Source organism: Phalangium opilio, unplaced genomic scaffold (genome assembly GCF_054372755.1).
Source record: "Phalangium opilio isolate 3A_F unplaced genomic scaffold, DU_Popi_V2 ptg000056l_1, whole genome shotgun sequence".
In the NCBI taxonomy this organism is placed as follows: domain Eukaryota; kingdom Metazoa; phylum Arthropoda; class Arachnida; order Opiliones; family Phalangiidae; genus Phalangium; species Phalangium opilio.
The window spans coordinates 410,994-429,676 of NW_028324175.1; the positions used below are offsets into that span (position 1 = coordinate 410,994).

At 41.1% G+C, this 18,683-nt stretch overlaps 1 protein-coding gene across 1 annotated transcript; it reads right to left on the reverse strand.

Annotated features, from left to right (window-relative positions):
* Nucleotides 1-8,132: 8,132 nt before the first annotated feature.
* Nucleotides 8,133-10,004, reverse strand: LOC149667638 (uncharacterized). Its single transcript, XM_089841279.1, has 4 exons — nt 9,421-10,004; nt 9,058-9,269; nt 8,651-8,994; nt 8,133-8,592 (listed from the first exon to the last, which is right to left on the reverse strand). The coding sequence occupies exons 1-4, from the start codon at nt 9,476-9,478 to the stop codon at nt 8,382-8,384; spliced, it is 825 nt and encodes a 274-aa protein (XP_089697405.1). The 5' UTR covers nt 9,479-10,004; the 3' UTR covers nt 8,133-8,381.
* Nucleotides 10,005-18,683: the final 8,679 nt, after the last annotated feature.

An 18,683-nucleotide genomic window follows, 5' to 3' on the forward strand; every position in this document is an offset into this window, starting at 1 on the left:
ATAGGATATACGTACCACCGACTCTTCAACAACAGGTTATATCCATAGCCCATGAAGGTCACCTGGGTATAGTAAAAACCAAACAACTACTTAGAACCAAAGTCTGGTTTCCCAAAATGGATTCTATGGTCGAACAAGTCTTGAAGTCGTGCCTACCCTGCTTAACCGTAACACCTCAGTACACCAAGGAACCACTGAAGATGACGACTTTACCCGATGAACCTTGGTCACATTTAGCGGTAGATCATCTTGGACCATTTAAAAACGGTCATTACCTACTGGTCATCATGTATGAATACTCCAGATTTCCAATTGCCGAGATTGTAACATCTACCTCACTAGAAGCCAACGTCAGGGTTTTTGACCACATCTTCTCAATCTTTGGCCTACCCACAGTTATCAAGTCGGACAACGGTCCACCATTTAGTTCCTATGGGTTTAATGAATACCTATCAAACTTAGGCATAAAGCACCAAAAGGTTACGCCTCTTTGGCCACAAGCAAATGGCAACGTAGAACGCTTTATGGCCTCTTTGAACAAGACACTTCGCATTGCAGAAGTGCAGGGTACACGTTGGCAAGACCAGCTTCAACACTTTCTCTTCAGCTATCGCATTACACCTCATTGTACCACAGACACTCCACCATCAGAACGCCTGTTTGGCCGATCCATTAGAAGTAAACTTCCTTCATTGAATCAAATCACTACATCAACGGATCCGTCTCTCACCGACATAGTTACAAGAGACGCTGCAGCCAAAGCTACCATGAAACGTTACCATGATCAACGAAGCAATGTAAAACCAAGCACCCTTCAAGTTGGCGATAAAGTACTTGTCAAAACACACCGCACCCATAAACTGTCACCACTCTTCAATCCCGACCCGTACAGTGTTACATCAATCCGCGGATCATCGGTAACAGCTGAACGAAACGGTCATAGCCTGACCAGAAACACCTCGTTCTACAAACGTATACCTCAAACCCCCGTTTCGTACATTCCTCTCCCATCGTCACCATCGCCAAGCGCAAGTAGCGGCGTTTGCGACGCTCCAGCTCTGGACTCACCAGCAAGCGCCCATCCTCAACCCACAACCGACCAGCTTCTTCTCCCTTCAGTACAAGGGACCCCGCGATACAACTTGCGTTAAACCCGTTCGGTGCCCAAGCGGCTTATAGAAGACATGTAACGTGTGTAGTTTTCCACCTGTATAATGTTTCTTTACCACTGTATAATATGTTTCTTTACCAGTGTTTACTATTACTATTATCACCTAGGTCCTAGACCTTTATTTTTCATAAGAAAAGAGGAATGTAGAATTCTTATGTCCAACCCTGACTCATCTTGTAGCAGACGACAAAACCGATATAAAAGATTACTGCGTAGTATAAGCTGATGCAGGGTTGTGTTTACTGTAACGCGTAGTTTATGAGTATTAATTAAATCCAAGTGTTATGTTATTAAGACCGACTCGTTTCTAACATAAGCATAAAACATTACAGGTACTTGGCCCCTCTTGTAGTTTACATTGAGGCAGTTCAGTTCAGCCAGTTTTGTGATATAAAAAAACACGAACTGGAGGCAAATTTTGGAGAGATAAAGCAGACTGATAAAATGGTGGGCTTTTTTTAACGCGTTTGTTCCTCAAATTAATTAATATTTAAAATAACTTACTCGTTCTCCTGTGTATCCATCGCTTAAAATGGGCTATGGAAGCCTAGGCTTAACGGTTAAGATTAGTGACGTCACGTCATAGAGAATTTTGGTGACGTATGGCTGTTATAATGCGCAGGCGCGGCTGGACAAATCAACGAAGTGCGCAAGCCGTAAAAACTTTCTATAAAGGCCTATTAGGACGTCCCGGGCAGACTGCCAACCGATTAATCGATAAGACCATCATAAGAGAAGTCGGCCGAATGATCGGTTTGTTGAAAAAATGTATTCCTTAACAAAATGGCCAACAAAAGGAGTGTTGGCAGACTGCATATAATTAGAGCTCAGAAAAATTTGTAGAATCACACTAAAAAACGCTGTTGGCGAACAAAGTGATTTGGCCTCTAATATAATTTCTAGATTGTACGTCTCTAGCCCGACTGCTGAGACTCTACTCCAACTGTTACTGGAAATTAACGTGCTACTGTGGTTTTTCAAATTTGGTGAAAATGAAACGATAAATAAGATACTTTATTTTAACATCCCTACTTAAACCCAACAATCTTCCTCACTTTGAGGGTGTAATGAGCTGGTGGAGTCAATTTCTTGTAGGCTAATTTCATTCTACTTGTCGGTTAGATTTCGCAAGGTGGCATAATCAAATCTCGCGAGGTGGCATATTTAAATCTAGGTAAAATAATAAATGAATTAAATAAGTTTTATGAGTCGGTGTTTCTGTTGCAATTAGGAGGACCAATTTAGTAAACAATTTCTTGTTGTTCTTCGTATTTTATATGTTTAAGGGGGAGGAGTACCGACCTAAAGTTCAAATCTTTTTCAATGGATGGCGCTCAGGTGCTCGGGGGATGACTCCGCTCGCCCCCCTTTGCAGTAGGGCTTATAGGGGAAATTTCGAAGGTTTCTTCCTTTAAGCTATCCCATAACCGGAATTCAATTCCTCTTACCCATAAGATAACTCAATCGATGCTATTAATAGTAAGTGCTTTGAACGAGTGACGACGCTTAATACCTAGGGTGAGACAGGCTTAAATAGACATCTTCAAAACACCTGCTGTGTCGAAAAGTATAAGAAAAAGCTAGCCTATTCAAGGTGGTCCAAAGTTTTTCAAAATACCATGCACCAGGCACTGGAGAACTACCGCCCCAAGCAGGGATTAGAGCTTCCCCTTTATGTATTGTAAAACCAACAGGTTATTTTCATTGAAAGGGGAAGGTGCGCTTGATCGTCCTGTGCCATAGTATTTTCAGTTATCTTAACATTTTTTGCTATTTATTTTTCTCGAGGGTCTAGTCACTTAACATCATCGGTGTACACGCTGTAAGGAAATCAATAACAAATAATCTGTACTCGATGTACAGGAAAGCAGAGTGATTAGCCCCTCGATTTTTCTACAAAAATATCTGAACCGATTATAAAAGTTGGAAGGTTTAGAGTTGACTTAATTGTTATTAACGGTTTTAAAGTTAACATAGTAATTTTTTTATTTTTTAAAGCTTATTTGAAGAATTACAGTATTGCATTTTAGTTTTAAAGTTTTAAGTTGACTTTGAAGTATTGTTTCGCTCTGATTTTTTGAGACCATGGCCACTTACTCATTCTTTATCCGGTTTTGCATTTGTTGCTTTTTTGGGAACTTTTTCGTTATATTTAGATGTCGGTCTTTTGGGGACCTTCGAATTATCATCCTTCAACGTGGACTTTTCAAAAATCTTCAAACCTCCCTTCTGACTTGGCTTGACTATTTTAGAGCCATTTTACGACTGAGGCTTTTCAGGAACTTTCAAGGTACATTTCCTTTTTGTCTTCATTATCTGTCGATTGTGGAGTCTTTTTTAGATTTCTCTTTGAAACTTTAGATTTTCTCTCTAGACTCGCATTGGAAATATCTTGACACGGCTTGTCCTTCGTTTGTAGCTTTTCTAAAATGATTTGACCTTGAAAGTCTGGATTTGCATCATTGACGTGTTTTCGTTTTTTGGACTTTGGTTCATCACTTTTCGCTTTTCCTTTCTGTTTATTCATGGCTTCCTTGATGAAGTCTGGCTCCCGATACGGCATGTTTCGTGTTTGGCGGGGGTCAATAATTTCTGGAACGAGGCATTCCAGGTAAAATCTGTCAAGAAAGGGACTCATCTTCTTACACCAAAATTCTTCATCCGCATATATTCGCTCTATAGACGTCCCTTTGGGACTCCAAATGATAAAATCGCAATAATTTCTATGGGTGATGTGAAGTTGTCCCTGTATTTGATAGAAATAATTGTGATTTCTACGTAACTTCAATCTATTGTTTTCCCTCGTACAACAAAATCCTTTGACGAAATCTGGTGCCTCAAGCGGTTCAATGTTTTCAATGGATTTTGGGCATTTCACTTCAACGAGACCATCATCATCTATGAGACCATCCGGTGAGGCGGCAAGGTATGGTTTGTCCAGATCAATAAATATCCCGCTTTGAACCACAGGGGTGTCATTTGCAGCAGTGTAAGAGTCTTTGGCCACTTCTTCGTTAGCCTTGCCTTATTCCATTGCTGGTGTGCTAATGAGTGGGGAGTATAAAAGACGTTTGACTAGATTTTCGCTCTTTGTAGATTCGCGTCTCTTGCACACAGCTCCAAAGTTGGAGGCAGTTAAACGTTGTCTTCTTTCTTCTAGCCAAGTTTCATTACTAGCTTGCCCGCGAGTGTTCTCTTCAATTTTGGCGCGCTTCAGTTCGTCAACTGACAAATTGGATAATAAACGGTTTTTTGTCTAACAAACTCTTCGGCTGGTATGTCGGGTTGCTGGCAATTCGGTCCATAATCAGCTTGACCCTCGGCAACCTCCTTAGCTTCCTCTGTCTTTCCTCTTTGGTAAATTCTCTGGCTAGAGACCGTTTCTTAGCTTCCAAATGCTTACGGTTTTTCTCAATGTGTTTTTTCAAAAAACTATTAGGACTTTTAGTTGTCATTTTTTTCCAAAGCCGCCTATGCCACATTCTACCGTGATGTTGATTCCATGCGGCTCCAAAACATCTTCCTTGGAAACTGTTTTTCTTCCCATGATCCACTTGTTTTCCTCCATTGAACTTGGCAAGCAGGGACATGTAGTTTTCGGCTCTTTTGCTGGTATCGTCTGTGATTAGCTTCTCAGCCTTGGCCGCCAAATTGTTTACAGTAGACATTATTTTAAGGTATAGATTACGCGGGATGATCATTCTCTTATCGTTTTTATTTTCACAAAAGTAAGTCCGACAGTGCTTATGGTTGCCAAAAACGTGTTTTGGAATGTTAACTAAGTCAGCTTTCAGGTCAGAAACAGTCTCCCTATTTTTGGACGCGTGAAAAATTGCTCCTTTAGCTGCTCTAGTCATTTTCCTGATTTTTTCTGGATTGAGGTATCGCTTGTATTCCGCCGACAAAGCAGAGTGTTTGTACAAATGTGAAGTAAAATTCTTCACCGCGTGGTTAGAACATTCAATTTTGGAAACTTTTGTGCCATATGCTACGTTCTGTAAAATTTTCTTATACACGGAGGAATCGCCATCGCCGATAAAGTTTTTATACCTTAATCCATGCATAGCTTCACTCTGTCGAAAGCCTTCTACTAGAATGTCAGCCTCCATGCTGGCTGATGGTCCGCTCCAGTTTTTATAGCAAACATGGTTGGCAGGGTTTTTACCTTGTCTCTTACAAAACTCACACGCTGCACAATACTTATTTTTGACTCCTAACCAGAGAAGTTTTTTCGACCTTTTTCCAATGATCACTGCTACCCCCGAGTTAGCAGTGTAACGGTGACCGTAACTCCTGTGGGACCATCCACCATCTACAATAACGGTAACAAAAGGGACACCCTCGTGAACGTCTCCCGCTTCAGTTGCCATTCGAAGTTCTTCTTTCCCAGCTGACAGCATTTCTTCATAGAAAACTTCTTCCCATTTCTTAGAAAATCGTAAATATAATATAAATCGTAATAAAAGTTAAGGCAGAAGATAATGGAGAGTAGAAGCGATATGGTTTTATAAGGAGGTGTGACGTTTGTTTTTAAACATTTTCACGTGCACTTCGGAAAAAAAACCTTATGCATTATAACTATGGGACTTACCGTTGCGAGTTTTTCTTCTGTCTTAATGAAACGTTTCTTTGATAATACGGGAAGACCGATAACGGAAAATTGCTCATCTAGTTTCGCATGACCTCCTCCAGTGCTCATAGATGCCCAGACGACTGAGTCATTTATTGTTAGGTCCTAAGTTTCTCCAGTTTGCTTTAATTCAACTGAGTCCGTGGTAACTTTCACACTTTTTGTGCAGTACGCACACTCGAAGTAAAAATAAGAATAGAAACCGTATCTTATTTCTTTTACAAACTTGAATGACCCTCTAGTGTCTTTGTGGCAGCGATGAACTTCGAGGCTTCTAACTTGGTTGATGAAATGTTTTATGTCAACAATGCGTCTTCCTTCTAAAAGTTGCGCGTTTTTGTCTTCCATGTGATGAGGTGGATTGTATTCAACTGTCAACTCTGGCAGAGGCTCTGATAATGAAAATCCTTCCTCTATGCTTTTTAATTCCAATTCACTCAATTTGGGTGGCGCAATATAGTCAATTTTAGGGGTTGAAGTAGTAAATAAAACAGATTTTCTGTTAGTCGGTGTCGTTATAGACGGAATTTTCTGCTGCCGTTCTGAACTAGTTTTATCGGCCTTCCACAGTCCTTTGTTGGAGTAATTTTTTAGTTTAATCAACGGGCAAGATATGGGTTTTGAAATCGAAGAGTTTTTTCTTGCCTGAATTACACTGTCCCTAAAGTGTAGGACCATATTCTGACCATCATCAACGACCAATGACATATCTAAATCACTCACGGATGAAGTTTCTGGTACCACGCCTTGCAAAGTGGCTTCAGAGAAATTGGTCTCAAAAGGAATGGTTTCTAAGCTTGGAAATTTCTGAGTTTCCAATGCGTTGAAAGCTACTTGAGTAGTTTTCTTACTCAAAATTTTCTTTCGGAATTCCTTATGTTTTTTCTTTCTGGACAAAGTTTTACTGGGCGGTCGTTTTTTTCGGTTTAAAACTTTAGCGATGAACGTTTGAATTTTATTGTCATTATTTAATAATTCCTGGTTTTTATCCATGTTCAAAAACAGTAACGTAATCAAGCGAGGTTTAAATAAAAACTACAAATATACTATAGCTAAGAGGGATTGTGCACTTCTGCTTCTAGTCCACTACAAGTGTAAAATGCTCAGGACTAACAAGCCCGAATTGAATAGAAAATGAGTTTTAGCAACCAATTTTTTAACCTCCTAGATTTAGGGTAAGATCTGTTAAGATAAGGTAAATGGAAGCGCAAACTCGGATTATATGGGAGAGGTTGGACAGTGCTGCCTAAACATAATAACAAAAGGGATTGAAAAACCCTTTCAATAAACCGTAATGCAGGTGCGGCAGAAGAGTGACATACTATTCCCACCCCTTCCATCATCTCATAAATATCAGGGGGAATTTTGCTGTAGTAGGACTGTAGGAGGAAACCTTCCTACATTTTCAAAGAGCGCCATCTATGAGTTAATTGCCTTTTTTTCAGTTTTCTCTTATAACATTGGAATTAATGGTCTGATTGAAATAAAAATCACTTTAATTTATAAAGCTGTGAAAGCCCTATACATCGATATATCAGTCAAAAAATTGTGATAATTATTGCCATCACTGGATTCGAATAACTACATCCAAAAACAGTCTCCGCCGGAATAATGATTCTTACTTAAATGTTGGTTTAATACCAATGAAAAATATTTTAATCGCTAGAGAAAGGTTCGGAATATATACGAAAAAAATTTCATCTATGTAAAATAATAATTATAGATGCTTGATTCGAACTAAAACAGATCATTTTAAGTACTCTTCCCCCTTAAAGCTGTCATAAAGATGACGACAAACTATTCTATCGCAATGTTTATTGATGAAAAGTAAAGCGTACATCCATATATTTAATTAAATTTCATTTAAATTCTCACGAGAGTGAGTAGAGATGTGAGTCCGTAAATTACCGGTAATTTACCAAATACCGCGTAAATTACCGTTTTATATCATACCGTAATTTTACAATGGTAATATACCGGTAAATTACGGCGGTATATTACCGTGGTAAATTACCAAACATTTTTATTACGCATTAAATGTTCATTTTACACTTAAATGATCAATCATTTGTGTGTTTACTTCCAAAATGACTCACCAGGCGCTATTCGCTAATCAGTACTTACAAAGTTGCGCTAGAAATTAGTCGTTTAATAAATCTTTAACTAGAAATTAGATTAGAAAGGCCACGGCTGCCGTCTTGGTAGCAAAAGCCGCAAATACGTGTAAATCAGTCAGATAGTGCTCACTATTAAAATTTGTTTTAAGTAATGCATTGTAAGCACACGAAATTATAAATTACCAAAAATTGCCTACTGAACGGTAATTTTTCTTTTCCCAAAAATTTCAATCGGTAATTTACCCGCTAAATTACCTTTTTTTAAAATTACGGTAATTTCACATCTCTATGAGTGAGTAATTATTTAATCGCATTAGTGCATAATTACCCCGAAGAAGTTCAAGAGTAGATCTCAACACGCAGTGATTTCGTTGGTGAACTATACAATTCGAAGTCAATTCAAAGTTTGTCTATTATAGAGAAAAATTATATTTGGTGTGGTGACGTATTTAATTTCACGAGTTCATGTTAAATAATAGAAGATGATTTCGGTTACGACAACGGCTACTGTTCCCGACAACAACATGAGAAGAAAGTAGAAAGGAACGCAAACGCTACTCAGGTCCAAAGCAGTCACGCTTTTCAACGGTTTCTCCCACTTGAGCTGTTCAATCCTGTAAACGATCTCCAAGTCCAGGAATTTGAAAACTTTGGTTTCGAAAATGGGCGCCATGCTGCAATTGAACATTCTCAAAACCACTTCATAATTTTACCATAAAATTCATTACCAACCTCAGTTGGAGGGACTCGTGCACTTGGGGACTGCTTCTCAGCCAAGAGGTGTTGAACATGGTGTGTACGTAGTCGAAGGCAACGTCTTCTTGCGAAAAGTAAAGTCCTCCTTTGTTCTTGATGACCTCTACGAAATTTTTGACGTTCTTTTCGAAATTGTTTATGCCCTTGCTCATCCTTAAATATGGTACCATGGAAAACAGCATTTCGACCGTAGTTATGATCGTTTTTTCCCCGGAACTGACGGGTTCGAAATCTTCTTCCAAAGTATCGTCAATTTCTTCATATACTTTCATCTTATCGAATGCCCTTAGCCATTTCTTAACAGCCGTGTCGTGGGCTGCCTGTAAATACGCAACCATGACGTCAGAACAATAGAGAGACTTAACATAGAGAAGGATATTCACCAAAGCTCGCAGGTGCTCGTATGTTTCCGGCAACATTAATGGTGGAATTCGCGATTTGATCAAGTCCGAGAGAGTGTCGATGTAATTGTAGCTCTCCGTCGTGAAATCTGTCCGCAAATAACAACCCAAGTAGAACAGAATGAAAGTCACTCCGATCAGCCACGACGCCACCAGCAGACGACAAGTAATGTGGGGCAAAACAGAGGGAATAGCTGTAGGGAACAAAATTATCCAGTTCGCTTTACCATGAGTGATTAAAGCGCCAGCCATCTTTCGTTATGGGGACATAATCTTGGTTATTAAAACCGGCTCACGCGCGGGTGAATTGTTTTAAACTGTTTGGGGGTGCGCTTAATCGCTTACGTTCGAGGCAGAAGAGCGACGCGTTCTCCCAAACATTTTCCAGGGTTTCTCGGGCCATTTTTTTGACAACTTTCTTGGTAGGCACCGACTTGTATTTGTTGGTTACGACGGAGTGAACGACGAGCAAAAGTGACAGAATGACCAAAGTGGATGCAATTAGAATCACCACCTAATTGAACCGAGAATGGAAATTAATTAATTGTGTGGTGAATGGAATGTTTATTGAGGGAAATTTACTGGAGTGTCCATATTTAAGAAGGAATAGGAAGTGGACGTGACTCTCTTCGGGGGTGCCGAAAGGATTATCGTGTTGGTCGCTTCATAGGGAGAAGACGGAGTGAAATATTCCAAACGTTTATCGAAAATTAAGCGTGGCGTGTCAAACGTGAAGATTTGAAATTTCTAAAACCATCGTAAAGATTAAGTATTTATACTTCTTAATTAAGTAATGAAATAAAGCGTTTTTATCACTTACAGTGAACCATTTACCCCTTGGTTTGGTATATAATGAATTTAAATGAATAGTTGGAAGAAAAGTCCACTTAACTCTGTAAATAAACCGATAAAATGAATAAAAATATGAACTTAATATAATCTTCCGAGCATTCATAAACTGAATGATATTAGTTTCTTAGAGATAATAAGATAACAATTAATGAATTTTTCTTATATTTTTGTCTAAAATCTCAGCTTAACGGGTTCACCCGTCGGTTCGATTGCAATCGAGTTTTCCACTTTTCACTGACAAATTTTGTCAAACAAGCGAGCGAGCGAGCCAGGATTATTTCATCGCGTTAAGGCGATTCTTTCTCGCTTACCCCGATTAATAGTCGTCTAATAGAGTTTGAAATATGAAATTTACTTCATGTTTAGAGATCGTTTCAAATAATCCCTCATCATTTCATTCTGGGCCCTTTTGCTTTCTCTGAAACGCCATTCCTGACAAGCAATGAAAGTGCAAATGTTCAAGAAAAGCGGTCTTAATTCCCAAACTCTGGTCAATCTCGCTTCAACAATGCGAATAAACTCACTGCAAGTGTCGCGTATTCAATTTCAGTCTCATTGGCGAACCTATAATAAATTAGGCATTTTTGATAATCAATGATAATATAAATAACATTTACGATATGAAAATTCAACAACCTGTATTTAAAATATCGATTATTTTCAAGAAATTCCATTTCGTTCAGCCCCATTTTGGGCTCCACTTAATGCATAGCTTGTAAAATCCGAAGTTCGAAGATGATAAGTACGACAATCTTTTAAAACTTCAATTCTCTCAAATTTTCAAGCCATAATCATTTTTTTTTTAAATTTTAAGACAATTTTCCACGCTCCTTCGAGTACCATTTTTACTTCTAAGTATGTCAAGTCTCGTTCCGAACAAAGTTTGCCTAATGAGTCTAAAATATCATGTTAATAGCTAAATTTGTTAACCAAACACTCTCGCTAATGTTTCTGTTGCCAGGGTAACTGAAATGAAAATGATGAATTATGCATTTTTCTAATCAATATTTTTAACTAAAAATAAAATCCAGACTAGAAGAGTTGAAATTTGAAAGTTCAAAGTATGTAAGGGAATGGGTTTTGTGCGGGAATTTTTACCCTATCTAAGCCCGAATTCTGCTATATACAGACTCTCGTTACATGTATTTTTAAGAACATTACGTCTGGTCGGGTTTTCCACAAGGTTATATAAACTCGAGTTAATTATTCTCGCAATAGAGTTTGTGGCAAAATAATAGGTTTTGGCTTTAGTAATGTAATGGTGTAAGCGACCATTTTGAAGCAACTGACAAAATTATGCCACAGGTAATATATCAATATCGTTTAAGTTTATTACACATAAAACAAAGTTAATTAGAGATCTACATCCAACTATTTTGAAGTTAAGGTTAAGTTAGCTTAGGTTCTATAACTCGGGAATATTGACACTAAATTCCCATGAATTTAGCGATCAATTGTTTTATGGACGATTAGAAATGTGGTTGGATTAAATGTGTTTGATTAAGTTTAATTGAAGTCAAGTTTTATACAATGATTTGGTAATATTAAATCTTTATATTAAAAGAAGAAAATTCAATGTCTGTTCAAGTAAACTTCACTCGTGTTAAATCTTGTCTTCGTTTTTCGAAAGCAAGTTTTCGCTTTTAATTAACAGCAGTCTTTTGGGTGTTACTATCCATGATAACATTTCGACTTGAAAATCGTAACTTGATATTTTTTTATTAATGCGAGATTATTTAGTCTCGATTAGAAACTACTTGCATTAACACTCGAGTGAAAACATATTAAAATCACAAGTGCTTAACTAATTACTACTATAAGTTAAATGAGAAGATTTGAAGTGACGTAAAGTGCAGTCATTTTGAAGAACATAGGAGGTTTAGATGTATTATCCAGAAATTCCATTTCGTTTCGTGACGTATTTGATTGGCGTCTTTCACGTTAATTAGTAGAAGATTATTTCTGTTGTGACAACGGCTACTGTTCCTGACAAGAGCGTGAGGAGAAAGTAGAAAGGAACGCCGACGCTACTCAGGTCCAAATCAACCGCGGTTTTCATGAGTGTCTTCCACTTGAGCTTTTCAATCGAGTAATCGAGCTCAAAATCCAGATATTTGAAAACTTGCGTTTCGAATAGGGCGCCATGCTGCAATAGAACATTCGTCAAAATCCTCTAATAATTTTACCATAAAATTCGTTACCGACCTCAGTTGAACGGACTCGTGCACTTGGGGACTGCTTCTCTCCCAATAGGTGTTGAACATGGTGTGTATGTTGTTGGAGCCAACTTCTTTTTGCGAAAAATAAAATCTTCCTTTGTTCGCATGTAGACTCATCCTACTGCGTCAGTAGCCCATTGCTATTTCCAAGATAACTATCTGATATTCGACTGTTGTGATAATTGCTTTCTTCCCGGAAATAATGGGAATGAAACCATCGAAGACACTAGCTATTAATAAAAAAATGGCTTAGTGGACAAAGACTAGAAAAAGTAAATGATAAGAGAACAAAATGGAATGACCGAAGAAACAGATATTAAATTTTTTCAGTTTAAAGACATGATTATAATGTAACCGTAAAATTAAAATGTACGAAAGGGAGCCTAATTTCACGGCTCACAAAGAATTTTAAATTAAAACTAAGAAGTTCCCAGGTTGCCTGTTTAAAGGACTTATTGTCCATAACTAACAATATTTACCAGATAATACATGGCGAAGAAAACGAATTGACACGGAGTAGAGCACAAATATATTTATTTTTATTTAGCAAACAAAAACTGGTCTGGACGCGTACACTGACTAGACTAATTTTTTTCTGACAGGCCGCGCCGTTTAATCTCGTATGAAAAAAAATAATAAGCGGCAGTGGCGCTCGAGGCGCCACTTCGGGAAAACTGAAATATCATAATAGGGCGCTTAAGGCGCCTCTCTCTATATATAAAAATCGTAATGAGACGACGCGGGTTTTCTTTTTCCCGGGAAAGGAGGTGCGTGGCGTGGTCCGTTACATCCTCCCCCCAAAGAGGCGGCTGCTTACTTTGAGTCGGACTCCGGAGAGTCACGTGGTTCGGTAGACCTTCTCTTGGTTGCCGTCGCGGCTTCTTTCTTTGCCCGCGTGCGGCGGCGGGCCTTATAAGCCTCTCTCCGCTTGGGCCTTGGCTTAAAGCAATGGTTCTCGTGATGTCTCCCTAGTTGACAGCGGCGGCACAGGGTATATCGTTCATCTGGTATCATAGGGGCCGGTGCGGAGGGTTCCGTTGGGAGGGGAATTGCGGTGGCGGAACCTCCGTGGCCACAATCTTGAGATACGGTAGCCCGTATCCTGGCGGCCGGTGGTTCCGCTGGCGGAGTGACTCGTAGCAAAAGCAGTCCCAACCCTCTACCACGTCCTCTTGCGGGAAGAGACGGTGCGTTTGGTACGGTGCCTTGGGCCCGCCCCCGTCCCGAAGGGCCAGTGGACCCAGGGGTCGGAGCCGCGATATCAGGCACGGGTGAAGCTCGGCCGAAATCCGACGGGCGACAAAAGACCAGGTAGGAGGCGTCCAATGTAGCGCCGCTTCGGCTCGTGCTACCGCCTCCAAATGTTCTGCGACATCTGCCTGCACCTCTTGTGTTGATTGTCGTCGGGGATCGGTTTGAGCTTCGGCTTCGGCGGTGCTTGCTACCTCGGATACATATCCTCGGGGAGGGGCGTCTAAAGCTCGTGCGACGCACGGGGCAGATAATAGGCCCTCGCATCGCAAGCACGGAAAGATCATGGCTCTCAGGAGACGTAACCCCGCCAGATCCAGGATGAGGATAGGTCGTTCCTCCTGGATTACTAGTGGTGCAATAGCGGCGGAAGTGTCTTCTCCCACGCGGGACATCCGCAGCACCGGAGACTGGGCCAATAGGAGGTTCATTGGGGCAGACGGCCAACGTCGCCGGAAAACTTGAAGCTGCCATTCTTGCAGTCTAGTTCCTTGGCGGCGGCGCAGCAGCCGCAAGGCCCCGCGAGAGATAATCGAGGAAGGCGCCGACAACATGACGGTCGCGGAAACTTGACTTGAATAGTAAGGGGCCTCGTTAGTCTCGATGACCAAAACGAAAGTGCCCATCGGTCCCTGGAAGGCGTCAAAAGTTATTAAATTTCTTTCCGAACAGTCTCCCATGGTTCTCGCGAAATAGCCTGACGCGAAAAGTTAAAATCACACGAACTCACATCGGTGATTGCATGCACGCGCAAATATTGCATTACGTCTGCGCGAGACCGAAGAGTTTTATGTGGATATGTGGCTGGAGGGTGATAATAAATGTCCATGTTAGGATCTCCAGGCTTTGGATTCTACCTCAGCACTATCTCTCGTTTCCATCCTTTACGGAAAGGATCGACAAATCTCATAGGATTTATGGGAACAGGGTTGGACAATTCCGTATCGTCTTCCTCAGACTCAGAGGAAGAACTGGAATCGTCAGGGTGAGATAGAGGAGAGGGTAGAGGGAGAGGCTTCTCTCTCGAGCTCCTATCAGGAGAGGAAGGAGGAGAAAGGTCTGGCGGCATCTAGTGTTTTAAACCGAACACAGTTATCTGATTTGTGATCCGAACAGATCAAATAGGTTTGCTTGACTTCAGCTATCAGTTAAACAGTTGAGGGCTATTTTCTGTTCAGATCAGATGCCTTTTTCAGATACACATTCGGATTACATCATATCTGAGATAAAAACGAGATTGTAGACATTTGAAACAGATATCTGTGGCATCGGTCGTAGTTTCGGATTATTACCTTTTGAGAATTTATACGCTTCAAATGTATTCATAGCACATATACATAAATATAACAAGTTGGGAAAACCAAAATATTACCTCTCCGAGTCAAGAGGTCTACTACTACAAACTTATTTACCTAGATATGGAATTATTTCACTTCTTTGAAGTAAAAATTTACGAAATATTGAAGCAGTATTCCAAACATAGCCAATGTACAGTAAAGCAGACGACATTTTACATCCAATAAGGATAAATCTTGGACACATGGAAATCAGTCAATGGGGAAAAGAACGGAAATGAAGTCTACGCTTCAGCTGTTTACCCTATATTCTGAAAGCTACATTCACAACTGGTTTGCAGTGTAAACACTATCGTCTCGTCTCGTCTCACCTCAACAATATTCTTAGTTTGCCAACATGAATGTTAAAGTTAAATAACACCAAAGCTAAATTGTAGCTAGACGCACTAATAGTCAATGCGCACCATAAAGAGAATAATAAGTCTGTAGTTACTAGCCGTTTACCATTAGCCTTTTTACTAACCTTATTATTATTATTATTTAAGAGTGTATTTATCTTTCGGCTCACTCTGAACCGTTGATGTCTGTTCATTTCAGACACGAAAATCAAAGCCAAAAGTTTACTTCACCTCAGGCCTCAATTATTTACTCTTTGTTTCACTAAGCCTATTGCGGATAATACTTGTTATACGCGCCTGAGTCTAGGTCTTAGTTTTCTTCATGAAATTACTAAACCAAGGATTATTCTATATACAGATGTAGTATAGCTTACGCTATATATAAACAGCCATTTCAAATAACAATATTACAATAAATCTTTGGAATATCAAAATGAAACAGAGCTTTAAAGCTACAAAAGTACTGAATGCATCATAATTACGAAAAATACTTCCACATATTCACTTTATATTATGGAAAAAGGGAATATTAAAGTTCTGTATGATTTCTTAACACATCAACACAAGGCTAACTGCTAACGCGACGCACTAGTGCAACAATGGACGGACACACACACAGACAAAAACATAGACTGCTTTTTAAATCTTTCCGTATTAATTTTGATATCTTTAATATTTAAATAAATATAATTATTTTTAATTATTTTAATCTTCAATTATTAACATTAATAATTGTTAAATCGTTTAAAATAAAGTTATACCTATTATCTTCTCAAACTTTTCTAATATTGACGTTTAAAGTGAAGGGTACCCCTCTTGCCCGCTTTCTTCAAATTTTGGGGTATATATTCGATTCGTTTCCATTATAATAGTAAGGAAAAAGGCGCAATTGCGAAAACCTTTGGTGGCCGATCCCGCCTTTGGGAGGCTAGACGTTTCTCGTAACCCTAGCTGATCGCCGCGTATATCCTAAAACCAAACGATGATAATGGAGTAGAAGCCAATGATACAGATTGGTGTCTATGTGGAATAGACGGAAGACCAGTGGATGGTGGTGTTAGAAGCCAATGATACAGATTGGTGTCTATATGGAATAGACGGAAGACCAGTGGATGGTGGTGTTGTTATTGTTATTGTTGAAGGGGGTGACGCGTCGCCGCGTCGAGCACCGATACCAAGGGTATATTGTGCGCCCCGAACTGGTTAGACTGCGAAGAGTCCTGTCGCCTCGATGAATCGGAGAATCCGATTGACCGAGACAGTAGAGAACTGGTGAGGTTCCATAGTATGCATATCGAAATGCTCAAACCTCATGGCCGCGAGATAGTCGCAGCAACATAGGATATGGGAGGAGGTTTCCTCTTCCTCCCGGCAGAACCTACAGAGTGGGTCATCAACGATGCCCAGTAGGTGCAGGTGTCTATTCAGCCGGCAGTGTCCAGTGAGGAGACTGGTGACCAGCCTAATTTTGCTTTTGGTAAGGGCAAGCAGTTCCTTTGCCCTAGTAATAGAAGGACCCGGGACAAACTCCTTGGCTTGTCTCTGCCCATCCATGTCAAGCCAGAGTTGCAGTTGAAGTGCAGACATCCGGCAGTGAATTCTATGGCGAATGATGCCATGGGGGATGGGAACCGCAGGCTCAGGTCCGAAGAACTTCGCCTCAGCCCCCCTTTTGGCATACATATCAGCCCTCTCATTGCCCAGGTATCCGCAGTGCCCTGGCACCCACAGCAATTGAACCTTGTTGCGGGCAGCCAAAGAACTCAGCAGATCCAGGCAGCTGAGCACCAGTCTAGAATCGACAAGGCACTGATTTAGCGCCTTGAGGGCGGCCTGACTATCCGAATAAATCTGAATCGTCCGTCCGCGGTAGTTTTTCTTGTTGCAGAAATCCGCACATAAGCAAATGGCCATGATTTCCGCCTGAAAAACGCTGGCAAAGTTGCCAAGGCTCTCGTAAAAACCAAACTTCTTGGTCAAGCAGTAGACCCCGGCACCAACTCCAGAGTCCGTTTTAGAGCCGTCCGTGAACCAGACGGACTCCCCCCCAGTTCCAAGGACTGGGGTGGTCTCCCAAACAGCGCGACTGGGAAAGTGTACGCTGAAGGGCTTGTCGAAGTGGTGTGATATAACAGACTTATCTGAGACCATCGCAAGTGATGGCTCAGTACTGCTGTACTCACTGAAAAGCTTGGTGTGGCTGAAGTCCCAGTGCTTGGGCTTCCACCAGCCGAGGTTGTTGAGCCTACAGGCTCCCATAATAGCTTCTTCCTCAATAAAGAGGTGAAGGGGAAGCATATTGAGAAGGATTTCCAGAGAGGCTGTGGGGGCTGTCCTCATGGACCCCGTGATACCGATGCACGCCAGCCTTTGAAGCTTGCGTAGTTCATCTTGGGCTGTCTTAAGGCGAACCCTGGGCCACCAGACAAGGGCTCCATAGGAGACCACTGGCCTGATGATCCTAGTATAAATCCAGTTTACAGCGCTAGGGCTTAAACCCCAGGACTTGCTGACTGAACTCCTTAAACGCCAAAATAGAATTTTGGCTTTCTTGATACTCAGATCAAGATGGGATTTCCAAGTAAGCTTGGCATCAAGGGTCACGCCAAGGTACTTGACCTCGGAGGACTTCTTTAAAACCTGTCCAAAGAAGGAAATATCATTGAAGAGGTCATTAGTCCTTTTCCGGGTAAACGGTATAAGGACAGTCTTATTGGGATTGACGGTGAGGTTAACTTCCCTACACCATTCCTCAACATCATGTAAGACAGATTTCATCAGTGCAGCGATAGTTGCAGGGAACCTCCCTGTAACAATCACTGCGATGTCATCCGCATAGCCAAAGCAGTGACACCCCCCTCCCCGAGTCGGCCCAGCAGCTCATCCACCACCAGGCACCAAAGAAGAGGGGAAAGAACCCCTCCCTGAGGACAGCCACGGTCGGTGGAGATCTCCAAGGATTCCCCGAGAAGAGACGCCGTCACCCTACGGTACGTGAGCATGGATTTTATCCAACGACACAAAGTGTCGTCAATACCAAACCGCTCCGCAGCGCGAAGGATAACTTCACTAGAGACCCTATCAAAGGCCCCCTCAATATCAAGGAAGATGGCCAAAGACATCTCCTTGAACTCGATGGCCCTGTCAAGGCAGTTCAAGATGCCATGGAGCGCCGTCTCTGTAGATTTGCCTTTCTGATAGGCAAACTGAAAAGTGGACAGGGGTGTGTGGGAAAGAACACCATCCCGCAAATACCTGTCCACCAATTTCTCTAAAGTCTTTAGGAAGAAAGAGGTAAGACAGATAGGTCTAAATGCCTTAGCCTCAAGATAGCTCGTCTTCCCAGGTTTGGGAATAAAGATAACCTTCGAGCGCTTCCAGATATCTGGAATATGCGCCAGAGCAATGCAGGCTCTAAATATCCTGCACAGATAGGGGCCAATGGCGTCTATGCCTTCCTGAAGGAGGGCGGGAAAGACGCCATCTGGGCCAGGGGACTTATAGGGCTGAAACGAATTTACAGCCCACTTAAGTCTAGAGTATGTAACTATCTTGGGGTCTGCTCAAGGCAGAACCCACACTGATACCACTTC